At 44.8% G+C, this 21,276-nt stretch overlaps 1 protein-coding gene across 1 annotated transcript; it reads left to right on the plus strand.

Moving 5' to 3' along the window:
• The first annotated feature begins 889 nt into the window (after positions 1-889).
• On the plus strand, positions 890-20,923 carry LOC136543146 (uncharacterized). The gene is made up of 3 exons (XM_066535685.1): positions 890-976; positions 18,460-20,232; positions 20,324-20,923. The coding sequence occupies exons 1-3, from the start codon at positions 890-892 to the stop codon at positions 20,921-20,923; spliced, it is 2,460 nt and encodes an 819-aa protein (XP_066391782.1).
• The last annotated feature ends 353 nt before the right edge of the window (positions 20,924-21,276 follow it).

Consider the following 21,276-nt stretch of genomic DNA (forward strand, 5'->3'; position numbering starts at 1 on the left):
TATTTCATCAAGGTCAGCGTGCGTACTAATAGCATGGTGTTTGACCGTGGATCAGCACGTGCAATCTCATTTATTTAAATTTGATTTGGTTTGGTTTTTGATTTATCAGCTAATTAGGCACAATCATATATGAATGTTGTCTAACTGAGTTGCAATATTTGACGTGCCCATATGGTGCACGGTATTTATAGAGAGTCTATGCTTGGCATGTATGACTGGTTTCGGGAAACTATGACAAATATTATTTATTTTAGCCAGAACGCCGCAGCAAGTTAATTAGCATCTGGGTGATGGACGTGGCATGGACGCATGTGATTTGGCATGGAAGGACTAATTTTATTTGATTCATTTTTGTGACACAGCAGGATCTAGGTTCAAGGATGAAGACCACCTAAGCACATAAGGGGATATTAATTTATTTATTAACTTTGGATAGTACGGCGACTATTAGGATGACGATCATTTGATTTTAATTTATTTTATCTTTACAAATTTATCAGGTATATGAATCAGCTTGGCACTTTTCTGTTCATGTGGCTTGTGCTATGGTTTGATGCCGAGACTTGCTAGCGGCGTGCAGATGTATGGACTAAATATGCAATGCATGGCTGGATCGATATATAGGTATATGTGCACATATATATATATGCTGGCTAGTCAATCGATGACGCACTCCAGGCACATGCAAGCTAGTTAGTTCACAAAGTATGGCTGTTCTAATATACATCACATGTACATGTAGACGCTGGTTAGCTACTTATGCAATGCAAAGAAGACAACTGTCTAGAGGACTGCATATACACATATACTGCATATGGGCAGCGCTTTGCATGGAGTTTGCATCTATCTCTGTGTCTTTCCGAGCAAAGGTTCCTGTTGATTTGAACCCATGCACAGATTGACTGCAGAAGATGACGATCTTTGCATGTTTGAGGTTTTAGCTCTTGTTCTAGAGAACAATGCTCTTCCCTGTCCGGTTTGCACGACAAATCCGGCATGGGGTCTTGAGACATCTCATAGCAACTTGCCCGATGGAGCCAAGCCGCATCTGAGGTCTTGATCTTGGAGACGATAGCTCTTGTTCACGAGAACAAGGCTCTTCCCTATCCAGTTTGCATAACAAATCTGGCTTGGGGCCTTGGATCATCTCATGGCAACTTGCTCAAGAGAGCAAGGTTGCGCACGAGGTCTTGATCATGGTGTTGATGAAGTTGTTGCCGGACGCCGCCGTGGAGCCGTGAAGATGAAGACGTGGAAGAGGATCAGCAGAACGCCATGAAACGCCGCTCACCTTCTTCGGGATGCCGGCAGACGGACGACGCAGCGGCTTCTTGCGAGGGGCCGACGGACGGACGTAGCAGCTCCTTGCGAAGGGGCCGCTGATGTGTGCTTCGACGACGCCGGAGGGCAGCAGCACGACGGTGAACTTCCGGCGGGCGGTTAGCGCAGCCTGACGGCACTATGTGTTGAGTGATGCAGCGAGGCAGCCTGGAGGCGATATGCAGATGGAGCGGGGGCAGCCTGGAGGCGATATGCAGATGGAGCGGGGGCAGCCTGGAGGCGATATGCAGATGGAGCCGGGCTTCTCTCTACTACTGGCCATGTATTTATAGGCCTAAAGCAAGAGCAGTTCCGTGGTGTTTTGGCGCTCTTTCCTTTGATTAACCGGTGCCGGCGCCAAAGTTTGAATCAACGGGAGCGGAGATCGTGCAGTCGTGCGCGAGCGGTGTCGACCAGACGCAGCCCTGTTTGAACGTGTAAGGCGCGCAACTGTGAACTCTTGAACCCCTTGCCTGACAACTGGTTTTTGGGCCGTTTATTTATTCTTTAATCAAAGTAATTATGGAGAACGTACAGTCGACATCTTCTTGTGTGGGCTGGGCCGCATGCACGTACGTGTGTTACGTATATGTGCTGGCTAGCTAGCTTGTCAATTGTGTACAGATACGTATCGTATATACACACGTACGCTCATGGCCATAATTTAATTAACCCAACGTGTGTGCGTGTCCAAACGCATTTGCTTCTATATATATGTTTTTATTTCCTTGGAATGTAGATAAACAATATACATCTCTCCTCCTTTTGTGAATGAACAATATATGGTATACAAATATATACGACGGGTATATATTTGCATAGGCTTTCATCTTTGTCATGCGTCTCTTTTAGATATATTAATTTCATTCTTTTCAATTATGTTTTATTTTATGATTTCTGTATATGGCATATAACCATCTGAATTATTTATTATTTTATCTCTCATGGCATAAATATTCACATGTATTTAGGTAGGCCAAAATTTGTGCCAACAGTTGCGCATGTGCAGATGCCTCGTACTCGTTCCACCGGTGCGAGTGATGATGATGATCTTCCGCCACCACCACCCACACCAACGGAACTTATAGCAATGCTTGCGGAAGGACAGCGCACTATGGCCGAGGCCCTCCGTACGATTGCGAATCGTGATGGCCGTGGTCCACGCCAAGGACCGGATCCAAATCAGTACAGTGATTTCAAGGATTTCCTTGACACGAAACCCCCAATCTTCAAGGAGGCTGAGGAGCCTCTACAAGCTGATGAGTGGTTGAATACTCTCGAGCAGAAGTTCCGTCTGCTCCGCTTGACTGAGGTGCTCAAAACTGAATACGCATCGCACCAACTTCATGGACCTGCTGGCATCTGGTGGAGTCATCATCGGTCCACTATGCCTGCTAATGCCCAAATCACATGGGATCAGTTCAAGTCTGCTTTCAGGGGAAATTACATTCCTCCTGGTCTTATGGCGATCAAACATACAGAGTTCATGAAGCTGACTCAGGGAAACAAGAGCCTAAACGAATACCTGCAAGCTTTCAACAACCTTGCAAGGTATGCTACCGAGTTTGTGGACACAGATGCCAAGAAGATTGCAAGCTTCAAGCGGGGACTTAGCCCCAAACTAATGAAGACCATGGGAAATTGCAAGTGCGCTCATTTTAATGAGTTTGTGAGCGATGCTTTATCGCAAGAGAACAACAATGCTGTGTATGCTGCTTCAAAAAGTCGTAAGAGGGCCTATGAGGCGGGTGCCTCACAATCTAAGGCTCCCGTCGCACAAAAGGCTCCATTCCGTCCTCCAGCATCAACCGCCAAGTTTCGCCCCCCGCAGAAGAAGAATCCCGCCAAGACTGGGTTTCGCAAGGCATTTACAGTTGCTCTTCCCAAGGGCACTACCAGTCAGGGCAGTTCCAGAGCTCCACCAAGCAACATGCCGTGCTGGAATTGCAATAAGACAGGCCACTGGGCAAGGGAATGCCCTTACCCTAAGAAGAATAATTACCAGGGTGGCCGTCAAGGACAAGTGAACCACACAAATATTACTGAGATTCCTTCAGGTGAGGTAGTGACTGCCGGTAAGTTTCTGATTGACCAACACCCCGCAGTTGTACTATTTGATTCAGGTGCTTCGCATTCCTTCATTAGTCCATCATTTGCATCCAAGTTTATGCAGAAAACATATACTGTTGAGGGTGAGGGTTATTGTATTAGGGCTGCCAGTGGTATTATCCCAACCAAGCTGGTAGTTGGGGATGTACAATTTGTGATAGAAGGGCGAAGTTATCAGGTTGATCTGGTAATTTTACCGGGGCTAGGTATCGATGTGATATTGGGAATGAACTGGATGAGCCGTCATGGAGTGCTTATCGATACATCGACTAGGGTAGTTATGCTCAGAGATCCGAGCAATCAGGAGGGTTTTCTAGTACAGTTACCCAGGGACATCAATCTTTCTAGCACGACCAATGCGGTTCAAGCAAAGTCTCTGGCAGATATCCCTGTCGTGTGTGACTTTCCGGATGTTTTCCCCGATGATTTGCCTGGATTGCCCCCGGATCGAGAAGTAGAATTCAAGATAGAGTTGCTTCCTGGTACAGCTCCCATCTCTAGAAGGCCATATAGAATGCCTCCCAATGAACTAGCTGAACTTAAGACCCAGTTGAATGAACTGCTAAAGAAAGGCCTTATCCGCCCTAGTTCATCTCCGTGGGGGTGCCCAGCCATCTTTGTGAAGAAGAAGGATCAATCTCTACGCATGTGTGTAGATTATAGACCCTTGAATGCAGTTACAATCAAGAATAAGTACCCTCTGCCACGCATAGATATCTTATTTGATCAGTTGTTTAAAGCAAAAGTCTTTTCCAAGATTGATTTGAGATCTGGGTATCATCAAATCAAAATTCGGCCTGAGGATGTCCCAAAAACCGCATTCTCTACAAGATATGGTCTATATGAGTACCTAGTTATGTCTTTTGGATTGACCAATGCCCCCGCACATTTTATGTATCTGATGAATTCAGTGTTTATGCCCGAGTTGGACAAATTTGTGGTGGTATTTATAGATGATATCCTAGTCTATTCTGAGAATGAAGAAGATCATGTTGAACATTTGCGGGTGGTTCTTACTAGATTGCGAGAACACCAGCTATATGCAAAGTTCAGCAAATGTGAATTTTGGCTTCGTGAGGTACCTTTTCTTGGACACGTGTTGTCTGATGGTGGAATTATGGTTGATCCCACCAAGGTGCAAGAAGTACTGAACTGGAAGGCTCCCATCTCGGTGCACGAGGTTCGGAGTTTTCTAGGGTTGGCTGGCTATTATCGTCGCTTCATCCCGGATTTCTCTAAAATAGCCAAGCCTATGACTCGATTGCTGCAAAAAGACATGAAGTTTGTCTGGACTCCTGAGTGTGACGCGGCTTTCCATACCCTGCGAACTCTTCTAACATCGGCTCCGGTTTTGGCGCAACCGGATATCGAGAAACCTTTTGATGTGTTCTGTGATGCATCAGGTATTGGGTTAGGAGGTGTTCTTATGCAAGAGGGTAGAGTCATCGCTTATACCTCTCGCCAACTTAGGAAGCATGAAGTGAATTATCCAACGCATGACTTGGAACTCGCTGCAGTTGTTCATGCTTTGAAGGCCTGGAGACATTATCTACTTGGCAATGTGTGCAACATCTACACTGATCATAAAAGTCTCAAGTACATCTTCACTCAACCAGAGTTAAATATGCGTCAGAGAAGATGGCTCGAGTTGATCAAGGATTATAACCTTCAAGTGCACTATCACCCTGGCAAGGCAAACGTCGTCGCGGACGCCTTAAGCAGAAAGTCTCATTGCCACTCGTTAATTGAGAGTGATGTCCATTTGTCAAAGCTTCTTCATCCTGCAGTCCTGCACAACATCACTGTCAGTTGTACTCTATAGAGTCGAATTATCGAGCTACAGAAGACAGATGCAGGTGTGTTTCACATCAAGCGCAAGATGAAAGAGCAAGAAACCAAACATTTTCGAGTAGATGAGGAAGGCGTGTTATGGTTCAAGGATAGGTTGGTAGTTCCGAAGAATAGAGAGCTCAGAAACCAAATCATATCCGAAGCTCATTCCTCTAAGTTATCTATTCATCCTGGTAGTAGTAAAATGTATCATGATTTAAAACCACGATTTTGGTGGACCAAAATGAAGAAAGAGATAGCCGCTTATGTGGCTAGGTGTGACACTTGTTGTCGGGTCAAGGCGGTACACATGAAAGCTGGATTACTTCAGCCACTCTCTATTCCTGGTTGGAAATGGGAAGAGATAAGTATGGATTTTATAGTTGGACTCCCTACCACTCAGAGGAATTTTAACTCAATTTGGGTAATTGTGGACCGACTGACCAAGTCGGCACACTTCATTCCGGTCCGCATAGACTTTCGTCCAACCGACTATGCGGAGTTGTACTTCAACCAGATAGTCCGACTTCATGGGGTCCCTCGTACTATTGTCTCAGATAGAGGACCACAGTTCACTGCTCGCTTTTGGGAGCACTTACACGGATTATTAGGGACTAAGCTTGTAAGAAGTTCTGCCTATCATCCGCAAACCAATGGGCAAACTGAGCGAGTGAATCAAATCTTAGAAGATATGTTGAGAGCGTGTGTCATCTCGGCTAAGGGCTCATGGGAAAAATGGTTACCCCTAGCCGAATTCTCGTACAATAATAGTTATCAAGAGAGCATAAAGATGGCACCATTTGAAGCTTTGTATGGCCGGAAGTGTAGAACCCCGTTGAACTGGGTAGAAGCCGGTGAAAGGAGATATTATGGAATTGATTTTGTTCAAGAAGCCGAAGAACAAGTCCGTACTATCCAAACCCACATGGCCGCAGCTCAAGCTAGGCAGAAGAGTTATGCTGATCGACGTAGGAAACCTATTGAGTTCGAAGTTGGAGACTTCGTTTATCTGAAAGTCTCACCTATGAAAAGTGTCCAACGCTTTGGTGTGAAGCGAAAGCTTGCGCCGAGATATGTTGGTCCGTTTGAAATCATAGGACAAAGTGGTAAAGTGGCGTACAAGATTCAATTACCTCCTGAGATGAGTGCTATCTTCAATGTCTTTCATGTATCCCAATTGAAGAAATGTCTTCGCGTCCCTGAAGAGAGAGTTCCTTTGGGGGATATCGAGTTAAAATCGGATTTGACCTTTGAAGAAAAGCCGGTTCGAGTGATTGACACTCGTGAGCGAGTGACTCGAAGTCGGGTAGTTAAGTTCTTTAAAGTCATGTGGAGCAATCAGGGTAGTGAACGCGATGCAACGTGGGAAAGGGAAGACTATTTGAGGGATGGTTATAAGGAATTCTATCAACAATGGTACGCTTTTCAAATCTCGGGACGAAATTTTTATAAGGGGGAGGGCTGTAACACCCCTGGTGTTTAGCTTCCACATTTGCACTGCATTTCATAAACATGAGCATCATGCATCCATTCGTGAACTTATAGCACATGAAACATAAGTTCGAAACATTGCAACGTGTTGTATAATTCATGTGTGTTGTTCTTTTATGAAATGTAAAGTGTGCAACACTTGAGTGCAACTTGTGCCACTCACTTAGTGAAACAAGATTAGTTAATACTATGCAACGAGATCATGAAACATGTGAAACATGACTATGAAACAATTGCAACATTTCATGTATTTTTCATTGTTTTAGTACATACCTTGCTTGATTTTGTGTGACCAATGTGTGGTGTGGCTAATAATCATCCTAAGTAACTTAGTTACACCTAGAGTGTCATTAGGAACAATGTTCATGTTGATCATTTTGACTAATTAGGTTTCCAAGTCATGGTTGACCAATTTGGAACCCTGGAGCTCCTGTGTTTGACTGTTTTAAAAGTGTAGCTTAGGATGTTTGCATGTCTGAGCAACCTAAAGCAAAGTTGTAGAGAATTATGTAAGGAACAAAAGTTATTTTGTGACCAACTTGTGAAAATGTGCACAACATGCCCAAAAAGGTCCCACAAGTCAGCTTTGAAGGTGGATTCAACACTTGAAATTATTTCTAAGTCCTAAGTGCAATTTCAGTTTCATGTACCCTAGTTTAGAGCTCTGTAGTTCGCAAACAAAGCCAGATCAGCTCGAGCTCCAATTGTAAGAATTGTAGTTCACATGTAGACGTTCAACTTTGTTAACTACCTCTTGAGCTAGATCATCACGGTTTAGGAGATAATCATCGTTGAAATTCGCCTGTCAGTCGGGACTGTCGAAATTGAAATGAAACTTCAGACTCGCTACAGTGACCGACCGGTGTCAGGCCGTCGCCGCCGCGTGTCCGCCACGCGCTCGGCTCGCTCTGACCGCGCCGCGCGCTGGCCGGCTTGAAGTGGACGACGCCTGCTGCCTCTCCACTCACCCGCGCGCGCTCTGCCTTTCCCATTCACTCTTCTTCCTTCTCTGTCGCAGCCGCAGCAGCGCAGCGCCTCCGCCTTGCTGCCGAGCGCACTGCCGTCGCCGGGCTCGTGCGCCACCGCAGCCCCACCAGCTCCTGAGCCAGCTTGCTTGAAGCTCCACCTTGCTCAGCTGCACCATCTCCACCATTCACAGCGCCAATCGAGCTTAGGTGAGGACCTATCGCATCCCCTCTGCCGTCGGCCACCATGACCGAGGCTCGCCGGAGTAGAGCTCTACGTGGCCGACCACCCCCGGAGCCTTCTCATGTTCCTTTCTTCCTCCCCGTAGCTTCCTCGTGACCCCCTGAAGCTCATACCGAGCTTAGCCGCGCCCTATAGGGCCAGACCTCGCCGGAGTACCGTCGGACCCCGCCGCCGTTCGCCATGCACGCCGCCGTCCTTGCTCGAGCTCGGTAGAGGTGTCGTGTAGGACATGGTTAGGTGCGGTTCGTCGAGATAGTCACGCCGGTGTCCTTGGTTTGGCCGGAGGAGCCGCCGTCGGCAAGCTTCGCCGTGTGCCGGCCATCGCAGCGCCTCCTCTGCTTTCACGGTCACTGACCGGTGGGGTCAGCTGACAGCCGGGCCCCAGTTGTCAGTGGCTGAGCAGTCTTAGGGCTAGTTCAAATTTTCAGTTTTGAATGCTGATTTGTGATTTTTGTAACTCCTAATTGGTAGATCCAAATTGAGTGATTCCAATTTTGTTAGACTCACAGTTAGGTCTAGTATTTAATAAAAATATATCTTGAGCATGTTATGTAGAAATTTTGGGTGAATTAAATAGGAACTTGAAAAGTGTTTTTGAGTGCATGCAAACTTGTTTAAATCATATCTTGAGTTTCTGTGATCCAAAAATTATGAAATTTTGTGGGTAAGCTAGTCTTGTATAGTAGAAGCTCTGGTTAAAATTTGAGAGTCATTGCATGTGTAGTTTTTGAGTTATAGATTTTCCTTTTATCATCGGGTGATTCTTGTGTAAATTTTAGTAATTAATCTATGAATCCAATGGCCATGAAAATTTGTAGGTAGTATCCTAATACCCTAAGGATGCTAGGAAAAATATGAAATCTGTTGCTTGACACTTTTCACTAAGGTTTCCTAATTATGCCATTTTAAGCCATTATGCCTTATCATTTTTGTGTAGGCTTTTATACTTGCTCAAATGGTGTGAAATTTTTATGGTAGTCTACTTAGAGCATGTAGTGTCTACTGTAATTTTTGTAGAATTAATGGGGTAGTTTTCATATATGTTTACTATTTCCACTAATTAATTAAATAAATTAAGAAAGGTAGTAAAAGAAATGTTTTGGTGATGAACACTTTACTTGCTGGTGTTCTTATGATATGTGTGATGAGATAGTAAAGTTGGTTTTGTCTAATTAAGTGTTTATATCATAAGTTAGTAATTAATTGTTGCATCATGTCCCTCTGGACAGATCTGGGGACTTTAGAAAGCTCCCCATGATAATTTGGTTTTCTGTGAATGAGTTGAATACAAGAGTTGTAGATAAATTAGGTAGCTAGCTCCTGTCAAAATTTGAGGGCATTTGGCCCAGTAGTTTAGAAACTACAGCTGTTTAAAGTTAGGTTGCAGTTTTTGCTGATTCTCTGCCTTGTGAGGATAGACTTCTGTTGATTGATGAATTCGACCTGGTAAAGGTTTGAATCATGCTTTGAGGTCTGAAAATGTTTTGTAGACAATTTTATAAGCTTTCCATATTGTCTTGTTGCATATCAATTGGATTTATAAATCTCCAGTTATAGCTAGTTTACTGTACCGCTACATAGTATTCATTTTGCTGAAATACAATTGCTTGAGTGTATGTGGTTGCAATGTTCTCGTTGATTGTTTAGGGGTTAGCCTAACTTGAGAATATGCTTAGGTGCAGGTGCTAGGTCATTAACGGAAGATGAGCAATTATACCTTAGGTTGTATAAACGTGGTAAGTGAAAGTGATTTGAATAGGGCTTAAGTTGGAATATGCAAAACTACAGCGGACATGTGCATTCCCCGAGCATCCCTGACATTCGTTCATGTGCATCCATGATATTTATCTTGCGCATTCATGCAATAGGTGTACCGGAGGGAGTGACGTTGCTGGAGTTCGAGGGAGCCAACCAGGAGGAGGAACCCGAGGTGCAGGAAGCCGACGAAGCAGTCGCCGCGGAGGAATTGCCCGAGTGCCCTGACCACCAGCCTTCCTCGTTCCTGAAAGGCAAGCCCCGGAGCATATTAAGCCTCCTATGTTTTCACAAATACATTGAGTATCTTTTATTGTTGATGATGCATTAAGTATAGGAATTGGTTGGAACCAATTGCTGCATTATATATCCTTCCTTGTCCAGATATCGCACTGGAATCCTATTTAAGTTTAGGACGGATTAAATGCTTAGCCATGCTTAGTGCGGTAGAAGTCAGGTGATTTCCTGTCACCTGCGAGCTTTAGGATGAGGTGGATCACGGTTGGCTATATTTGCTATCGTGGAAAAGAACCATGTGAATAATGAATTAAGACCGGGCGGGGTCTTGTGTAGGTTTGAACATAGTGACTCCGTCTGAGTCGTTTAAGGACCGATACGCTGTACGTCCTCATGTCATGTTGAACGCAGCCTAACACTTAGCTGGCCAGATAAGTCGTTCCGACCGCGAAGCCTAGTAGCTCGACTCAGGCCGGGGACGCGAGCAGTGGCGACATTCTGGAGGTAGTAAGGATGTGCGGAGAGCCATTGGCATAAGTCCAAGGCGGGTTAGAGTCCCGAACAACCTTGGCAGAGTGGGTCTCTGAGAATGTCGATCTGTTCGGACTCGCGACTCCTGAATCGTACCAAAGGTGACTTGTTTGCGACCCTGACGGGGGAAGCAGGGTTTGTGTTTAGGAATACCCCTCCAGCTGGATAGGAATCGATTCGAATCGCCGTCTCTCCCGGATAGTGAGAACTTGGCTGAGCAGCGGCAACGTAGATTCAATTAATTTAACGATATGGTTAAATGGATGATGATAAGGTTGCCACAATGAATACCTGATATGGTTATTAATGTTTGCACCCTAATAAAATGATTGCTTAGTACAGGTGCTAATATAGATGACAGGTTAATGGCTAAAAAGTCACTGCTAGTTCAGGTTAAGAATTGATCATTATTACTTATGCTTTTCTGCAAAAAGAAAGGGTCAGCCAGCTCCACTACATTAAGCTATGCATAATCCTTGGTGTCATTTGTTTGGTTTTCGACGGGTAAGTCTAGCTGAGTACATTCCCGTACTCAGGGTTATTCCCTCTTGTTGCAGATGACCTCCTATATCAGGGATTCTGCAAGTATTGTCTCCACCCGGCGGGTGATGAGGACTAGATCATGGGCATGATCTCCTTTCTCTTATCTGAATGCTTTTGCGGTCGGTGATCAGTAAACCAGTATGTGTATTTGAACTCGGTGTGTGAGTTAAACTATTTGCTTCCGCATGTTTACAAGACTTGTTTTGTAATAACAATGACGCTGTGATGATGTAACCTATTTGCGAACATCTGTGAAATGTTGTAACGTACGATATGTTATGTTGAATTACTGTGATCTTGGTTGTATACAAGTTGGTTTGAAATCCTTCGAGATTTCGGTTGACTACCGGGTTTATATGGGCTCAAGTTCGAAAATTTGATCGTTTCGGCGATTGTTTTTTGTACTTGTGCTCTTATAAATTGGTCGGTTCTGTGACATAGGGCAGTCGAACTATCTTATGGCTACACCTATCAAATAGACCCATTGGGTCCAGGTACTCAAAAAATGCAAAAACACTCGACTAATTAGAAAATAGACTCGATTCGAGTCGAATATAGAGTAGTGCACAGAAAAAGTTCATTAAAGAGAACCTTTATTGATAACTCCGACTACACTTAACAGGTGTACAATAACAAAGACCTATCGAAAACTACTGAGTGTACAATAACAAAGACATGTCGAATACAGGTACAACCCATACATGACTACAACCTAGCATTGCAAACAAGGCGAGTGCGCTTGTGCAAGAGAAACTGGGGGAGAGTTTGCATATACAAGGAAAATTCCATCAATGCCACAGCAAGGACTAGGCCAGAGACCCGAAAAGCAAAGGCTAAGTGGCACCTCGCAAAACTTCCACTTGCACCTCTCATAGTTGAGCAGTCTGTAGGGGCAAAAGTGTGGAAGAGGTGCGCCACCCTCATTGCTCCAGAGGAAGGAGTATTGCAAGGTACCAGTACAGATGAATCTGCACCAGTAGGCTACATAGGGCACAGTTTGGTATAGTGGTGGAGACATAGCCATCACTGTCCCGGTAGCCCCGCTTGACACCGTAGGCAATTGGATAGTAGTACAACCATCCGCATACCAGCGGCCCTGGCAAAGCCTGCCATCGGCGAACCACAGATGCTTCGATTACTAGAGTGTAATCAGCATCCCCGGCTTGCCCAAAACTATGATGCCTCTTTATCGTGAAGCTTCTAGCACCTAGAATGAGCAGCCATCACTACGCCTGGATGCTAGTGGAAGCCAATCTTGAAGCTCTTCTCCAGGCACTGCTGTTGCCATTGGAGGCGCTAGAGGATGGAGGGAGCCATGAAGAACAGGAGATTAGCTAAGAAATTTCCATGGATCTAGAGACTTGAAGGAACAAGGAGTGGGATGAGCCAAAGAGGCACCTCCACACTTGGCTAAATAAATAGACAAGCCTAGGAGCCAGAGAAAGAGGAAATGGACACTCAAGATCCCTTACCCGCACGGGTCATGTGTGTAACAGACGGAGTGGGGAAGATGAGGCGCTTCGAATTCCCTGACTCATTCATCCTTATCTGTAAGAGGACTTAATGGTGCACAACACCAGGAAGACTAAAGTGGTGCCTACTAGTAGACGACTGGAGAACCTTCGTGAGCATCGACACATTGGGATCAACAACACGGGGACCTTCGGCACCAGCACCTAAACGATTGAGTTATTTGTTTGGCTCGCCATAAAGTCCTTTAGGGGCTACTATCGGTGATATGGACATAGAGGACCTCACCGCCTGAATACCAGACCATTACCATTGTGATGGGCCGAAGCTGGTGAAGTTGAGGCCCGCTCGAACTAGGTTACGCCATCAGACGTGTGGTGATCAAGCAACATGACATGAAGAGATAGGGCACCAACTTCGTCAGGATTCGAAAGCCACTCTATTATTATTTCCTTAAGAAACATATCAGTAAATCGATCAACATCCATGTAACCCTGCCCCCCAGTCTATATAAAGAAGGGTAGAGAGCCTCCAATCGGTACCTTACACAATACTCAGCAACCCCTTATAAACACGAGCACACGAGATAAAGGGATCTAATCCAAACTGGACATGGGGTACCATGTACCTGAACCAGTACAAATATGTGTCACATGTGTTACCCTTCTGATTCCCTATGCATGATAAGCTGATCTTTGTTGCTAGGGTCGAAACCACCGACAAAACCCGTGCAAGATGTAATCACACTAAACAAGGTAGTTGACAAGGTTAGTACTACGCTTGTAACAAATCTCAAAGTATACTATTCAAAGTAAGTATGCTTGAATAAAGTTGTTGAGTAAAGTAGAAGTATATCTTCTATAACTAAATAGGAGATCTCCATTAACTTATTTTGCTGGCTTCTCCTTAAGCCACGTCACCAAATGGTCCCATAACCATACATCACGCAAATTTTCTAGCTTCCTCCCTCCTCTGTCGAGTCGCCTTCTTGGAATCATAAGAGACACTGATGGACTCAGCAATTGTTGCGCCTAAAACCGCCTGGCAACCAAGCCATCCACTGATACTATTTATTGAATTCGCATGGCCAAGCTATTCATCTCCCCTCCCCAATCTTTCTCAAGGTAGCGGAGCTAGGCAGATCATCGATGGTGCCGTGCAGTCACGTGCAGCTTCCCCGATCTTTCTTGAGGCAGCAGAGGCAGACATATCATCGATGGTGTCGTGTGACCGCGTGCAGCTTCGACAAGTCGAGGACTAGGTGAGCCACCAATTGCGCTAATTTCCAAAGTCTGCTGAGGGCTCTTCAGTTTTCACCATCGTCGAGGTCCCGCTGGCACACACACGAAGCTGAAGCAGGCTGTGGGGGCGTGCAACGGTGGTCCATACAGGCGGAGACCATTGGGACCAGGGCCACTGTATCACTAGTATCTCCAGTTGGAGCCAAATTGCGGCGGCATTCAACTCATTTACAACCTGCTGCTCCGATCTCTCCATTGTGTTTACCGGGTTTGGCTGTTGCTCAAAAGGCTGCTCCAACCTCTTTATTTATCGAGTTTACCAAGCGTGGTTGTTGGCTCAACAGGTGCACCAAGGCTGAAATATTCTTCAGATAACATTGAACGAGGATGCAACAGGTCACCTACCAAGTCCAAGCCAGCTATGTATGTTTAAGCCTGTCTTGGAGCCATGGAGCCACGCCCTTCAGGCCTTCAATGATGGTCAGCCGTATAAAAATATTTGGATCATGAACAGGATATAATTTAGATGGTTGTATCCTTTTGAGTTTTATATATGTAACAACAATACATTTCCATCCAATGTTCAATTAGACATACAATACTATAAATTTCCGCAGCAATGCTCGGGGTGTCATCTAGTATTTCAAATAGGGAAAACCTTACAAAATAGGAAAGATACAAGAGCTATACCAGACTCCAAGGACTTCTTCCAGACTCTAAGCAGAACTCAACTCTAACTTCTATCTCCCACTACTAGCCTAACTACTAGAGAGGAGTACGAACTACTTCCTTTAAGTGATCTTCCACTTGATGATGAGGAGATGATGATAAATGTGGCCCCAACCCCTATTTATAGTACTTAGAGACTAGGGGGTACTTCTAGGGGAAGGAAAGTCGGTGGATCTACCAATGTGAGGTCGGGCGACCCCTATAGGGTCGGTCGACTCTTGGTTTCCACTGCCATCCATCCAACAGTGTTGATTGATCCCCCATGGTGGTTGATAGTTGGGCTAAGGCGGTTTGGCATTGCGGACACTGTCCATACACCCATGGTGGGCCCTCCAATCCTTGCAACAAACCATGAGAGCCCTTGGATGCAACCAACTCTGTTTCAATACTTAAGATAGCTTGAAAGTGTGTCGCCTCGTTAGGGGAGTTGATTAGTGACGTGTTAGTGGTGGGGCCAGGTTAGGCCCCTGCCACGCCCCTTTGCCTCTTGGTACTTGTTTTGATGAAATGTCCTTACATTCAAATAATTTCCATGTACAAGTGGAACACATTAATTAAAACATAAATCTTTGTTATGATTTTAATTATACCTTCAGTTTAGGTGCAAGGTTGACGGTCAAAATGTTGTTTAGTGACCATCAAAAGGGTGCACTCTTCCCTATAATAGATGCAACCTCTCTAGGGCTACCCCCTAACACCGATTAAGAAAACAATAGTGACACTATTGTAATTATCCATTATGGGATATGTTTCTTGCATCATTGATTGTATGAACTTCTATGAACCATAGTGAATCTTGGATCCATCTGATCGGCTCAATTTTCTTTGGTAGATTTCAAAAGAATGTTAGGAATAATTATGTAACAATGTCTAAAAACTGTTGAGGATTTTTCCCTGCAGTAGGTTTTTTTACTTTGTTACATAATTCTTCCAAGGATGCTGCCCTCAATAGTGACAAGGTGATGACACACAAGTTAGAGAATCCAACAACAACAATGAAGCAATACTCTATGGAGTCATGCATGGTGACAACAACTCACATGATAATGATGGTGTGAGCTAGGTCAATCATTATGTAACAATGTCTAAAAACTGTTGAGGATTTTTCCCTGCAGTAGGTTTTTTTACTTTGTTACATAATTCTTCCAAGGATGCTGCCCTCAATAGTGACAAGGTGATGACACACAAGTTAGAGAATCCAACAACAACAATGAAGCAATACTCTATGGAGTCATGCATGGTGACAACAACTCACATGATAATGATGGTGTGAGCTAGGTCAATCACACACGTTGCGGTGCACTGGTGTTGTGAGGGGCAAATAGTGCCTAAGCAAGCTTGTTCAATTAGAGGTGTGGCCATGGTGCCGTTGTGAAGACAAACACCATCAGAGGGCCCATAGGATAATTAATGATAGCCTTATGTCTTGAATTTGGGATAATTTGTGTGTGTTTTCACAAGTCTTAGAGTTTTGTATTTTTGGGAACAATGAAATTTTATTAGGTTCTAGTTTTGCCATTCCCTCTCCTTGTGGTGCTCACCAAACTGATCCTGAACTTCCTTTATTAGACACTAACATTCTCATGTAAACTTAAACAATTAAGGATTAACATATATGCAGTTAATCCTAATTTGCATTGGTAGACAATAAGTTTTGCTAAACCATGAGCTAATCACCATGAATAGAGGCATAATAGGTTCACACATTAGGCAAACCGGGCCAAATAACCAAACGTAAGATACTAAACTACATTTACTTGTAGGGTCAATTACCATTATAAACATGAACCAAATGTTAGCATAGTTCGCTGACCCGAGCTAGCTAACCTTCAAGTTACTGATGGCCTTCAAGCTACTTGATCACCTGGGTTAACCTTAATAAGAATGTTTAGGCTCATAGAAAGACTCATTCTTTCCATCGAACCAATGCCCTCCTTATAGCTTAGGGCGACCTATGACCACGATGTGGTTATGGTCCTTGTGCTTTCGGATCATAGAATGTGCAAGCAGTGCATGATCCCAATCTTCTCAGTCAAGCCATGAGCCCCTTTGTTTTGTCAGTCAAGGAGTTAGCCTAAGATCATCGTACCTACATGAAGGAAGTGAGCCTAGTGTAAGGGACCAAGCGATACGCCTAAGAGGGTGTTGAATTAATTAGGCTTCTAAAAACTACTTGGCCACTAATTCTACTTGACAAAAGCTATGCAAGATTTCTATCTAAATGTGCACTACAATTATTTTGCTAAGTGTTGCTATCTCTATCACAAAAGAGTTTTGCACCCTAGGATCCAATCCTATCAACTAACCTAGCAAGCTAGACTTAGAAAGTAAATTACACAACCAATGGAATGCAAGTAACATGGAAACATAAATGTGGTAGAGAAGGAAAACTCCCATTGACGATGGTATTTTTCTTGAGATATCGAGAGACTCACCCTTCCCTCTAGTCCTCGTTGATGCCCCTCGCAAGGGCCAAGAACCTAGTTGGATAACTCCGTGGATAGCCCACAGTCCTTCCCCTACGCACAAGTGGGTCTCTTTGTGCCCGTTTCCCGGACCGGTCCCCATGTTTTCAATACCGAGATTCTGGCTCAGATGCCATGGGCCTTGTAACCGTCGGTACAAGCTAGCAGCCAAGCCACAAACACGGTTGGTGTTTTCAGGCACCGGGTGGCAAGAGGTATGCAAACCTCATTAAACACTAAGCTTAAGCCTAGAACAAAACATCAATATGGTGGTCTAACTACCGTAAGCACTTCGCAAAGTGCTACACTAATCACCTAGTAATTCCTTAAGCACTTTTATTGGCTAAAGCATTAGAGATGAGCCTCAACTCACTAGAAATGTTCCTCAGCTCCAACACATCACCAATGGCCGGTTGGTGGGAGGGTATATTCCCCCAACACCCATAACTAACCATTGGAAGCAGACTGCACAGTCACAGTACTCACCGGAGAGGTCTGGTGCAGTCATCAGAGAGACCTAATGCCACCACGTAGACTAGCTGTTGGAATTCGACCATTGCTGCTCTGACACACCAGTGGGAACTCTGGTGCTACCACCAGAGGGCTCCGGTGTCTAGAATCGCCCAACCGGGTAGCCAACATACCTCTCTGGTGCACACCCGAGAGGTCTGGTGTGTATAATATGCCACCGAGCCTCCAGATTACACTCACTGTTCCTTAACTTTGGTGGTGGCACTCTGTTGCACACCGAAAGTTAAGGTGAATGCTGTATTTCTTCAGCCCTGTTTGCTTGATGCATCCATGCTCCGGTGCACACAGTCTATGCACATTCAGCTTGTTTCTTTGTGCCTTCTCATCCGGGCTTCATTTTCTTGATGTCTTGGATTTAATGCAAGTTTTCTAAGCTCTTCAACATTGCCTTTGTCCAAGCCATCCTTGCATCCAAATGAACTAAAACCTTATATACAAGCAAACCATATTAGTCCCACTGATCATGTTGTCACTTAACCACCAAAATCACATATGGCCCTTGCTAAGTGCCATTTTCCTTACACCTAGCTCAACTGGTTGGGGTGGTAGTTGTGGTCAGGTCATGTATCTCAACCACCCAGATTTGAATTCTGTTAAACTCTATTTTGGGTGCCTATTTTTTTCTAATAATACAGGAGAATCTAAACATTATTATTAGTATTTGGAATTGATTTTCTGCAACAAATTCCTGATGCTACACGAAGAAGAAATTGATTTAGAATACGATTCGTCGTAACATAATCAGATTCAGGGCCATTTCAGTTGTTGGTATTTTTATGTTTTTTCATCAAGAAAACCAGTAATATGTTGATATAGTGAATTGTTAAGATATATTTAGAAACAAAAAAAATACAGCTTACTACTTATGATAAGTATTCTTTCGCGTTATGAAATGCACAGGAATGGAAAATTGATTTGTTAAACATAAGTGTCATTTGCTAGCAGAATTGTGCTTAATCTAGTATGTTGACATATACAATTCATTGTTTTCTTACAAGGTGGGCCACATCAGCATTGGCAATATAGATGATGAGCACTGGGCAAATGCAACATCAACAACTTTGTTGCATCAGCTGAGAGATATGTGGAAGAGCCCTAGGGGGATTGTGATCCGTATCGAGGCATTGGCGTTGGTGGCCATTGCCTTCTCCTTCTTCTTTGTTTGCTTTGGGTCTTGGCGTCGCTGGTCCAACCGCTGGATCGTCCAGAAAGGAGTCTTAGCTGCAAATGTATTATCTCTATCCCTGGGGACATATAGCATTGGCCTAATGCAATCTTCATCTGTGAAGAGCGAGATGTACCCCATATGGGCTGTGTCCATGCTTACCCTCCTTGGTTGCGTGGACTCAAGCACAGCTTATGGTCTTGACTACCCGAGCCAGCTCTCGAAGATGCTATCTCAGCTTTGCCTCTACTGCGGGTATGTGATGCTAATTAGTATGTCATCCATCTCCAACAGGATTGGCTACATAGCCATTGGTGTGCTGTCTGCCATCACTTTCATCAAGGGCTTCCATAGGTCCCTAGCGCTTGTGCTGCCAAGCAAGCTGAGGAATACGATCCGAATGATTGCACATCACATGGAAAAGGAGGTTTTAAGAATGCACCATGGCCACAAGGACTTTGGCAACATGTTAATAAGTGACAGTTATTATAGCCCAAAGGAGCTTACAGGGTACCGCTACGTGGTCTATTGGAGGGAAACAGATATATTCATCCCAGCTGTCACGATAGATGAGATATGGCGATGCAACAGAGGACCATTGAGAATGTCTGTCCACTCTTGGAAGGATGTGTGCCTCTCCCTCTCATTGTCTCATCTTTTGCAACGGCGTTTCTTTGGGTTGAAGTGTGCCGAGTCAGAGCTCCCAATGACCCGTGACTTTGTGTTTGAAGGGCTTCTTCTGAAAGAGAATGACCATGAGAGGGCCTTCAAGGTGATCGAGATGGAGTTGGCCTTTCTCTACGACGTCTTCTTCACCAGTAATGCATTCCTTTACTATTATGAATCTAAAGTTGCATCTATCTGGGCATGCGCTTCGGTCGTCGGGATATGTTTTGTTGGAGTAGCCGCTATCATACCTCGGACAAGGTTACTCCGTACTTATGGTGACACCACCGTTGTTGTGGGCACCACAACGACAGATCTTGTGTTCACTGTGTTCATATTGGTGACCCTGGCTTCACTGCAAGCATCGCAGCTGTTACGGTGCTGGACGTCAAATTGGGCCAGGGTCGCCCTGGTCTGTGATTACATCATGAACGAAGAGGAAGCAAGCGGTTGGATGAGATGGAGAGCCTTTATGCTGCGTAGGATTAACAAATGGTTTGACAGGCACCTGTGGCAGAATAAACTCGGGCAATATTTAGTAATTGAATCAGCCAGTACGAGCGAGTGCAATTTCTTCATCAGGGCTCTGAAGTCCTGTCTTTACCAAATATATTCCCTTACTTTTGTGATGCTTGGACTGCAGTATGTTGAGCAAGTGTTCCGGGAGATGTGGGGCGTCCAGACAGGGGATGCCGTTGCGCTGCACGCTGATGTGAAAGCTTCCATCATCGGATTTGTTAGAAACCACAGACGCGAGGTAGAGACCGGGTCCTTCTCGTTTCGTCAAGCTCAGAGTAGCACAGGTAACGGCATTCCATGGATCGAACACTGCCGTGGCCGTGACATTGTGGAAGTTATCTTGAGATGGCACGTCGCGACGTGTTACTGTGAACTGGAGCACAAGAGGAGCCATCATTCTGATGTGGAGGAGAATCATCATGTTAGTGGTGGTGGTAATCCTTGTAGTGGCGTCTGGCGTGGTCACCACACTGTCCAAATATTGTGCATACTTGGTGGTTTCGGCACCGCAGCTACTCCCTGCACAGCAGGTATATACTAAATCCATGCATGATGAGATCGCGCCGGCGGCAGGGTTAGTTATGCAAGGGGCGAATGACAAGCTAGAGGCAATGAAGACCATCTGGTCTGAGTTATGTCGAGATGCAAAGAATAATAGAGAGACGATGGAGATGGTTTTGTATGGGACGAGCGAAGACTGGGAGGAGGCATTGATTCGGTTAAGGCAAAGTGATAGGAAGAAGCAGCAGGGTTTTTTCAATCGCTCAGCAGGTGAAGATGTAGAATCGGTCAGTTCAAGAGGTGGAATAACATGGAGGAAAGCAGCAGAGTTGTTCAGAAAATTTGGAGGATCACATGATGGGTTCCGCATCTTCTGGCAGGGTTTAGAGCTGGTGAATCTGCTCCAATCGAATCCGAACCATTGGAAGGTGCTGGAAGATTTCTGGGTGCAGGCTTTGCTCTATGCCGCCCCATCCAACAATGTGGAGGAGCACATGGAGCACCTCGCCAAGGGTGGTGAGTTCATCACCCATCTCTGGGCTTTGATGTCTTGCGCTGGCATCCTAAAGCACGAATGGAGGATGACGCCGCTACAGCCTACAGAGGTGTGATCTGACCCTGCCCCTATTCCTGCTGGAGATACTGCTCTTACTGATCTCGTGCATCTAGCTCCTTTTATTGAGTATGTTCACCCATGGGGGCTGCTGCTGCCCGTTCCTGCTGCTTGGCATGTTGCTTTGTCTATTACTTATCGTCACTGTTATCATTATATTAATGTTGCATTCCTGAGAGATCTGGTCCAGTTATTTATTCATAACTAGCAAACTGTTTCAACCAAGTCCCAGAAGAAAAAGACAAATTCCTTCAAATATCATCAGTCGTTGGTCAATGATGAGATGTAGATCGATGTATACAATTTGACACAATTTGTTTCATATTATATCTGTTGGTTGTTGTTACTCAT

Source organism: Miscanthus floridulus, chromosome 3 (assembly GCF_019320115.1).
Source record: "Miscanthus floridulus cultivar M001 chromosome 3, ASM1932011v1, whole genome shotgun sequence".
Taxonomy (NCBI): domain Eukaryota; kingdom Viridiplantae; phylum Streptophyta; class Magnoliopsida; order Poales; family Poaceae; genus Miscanthus; species Miscanthus floridulus.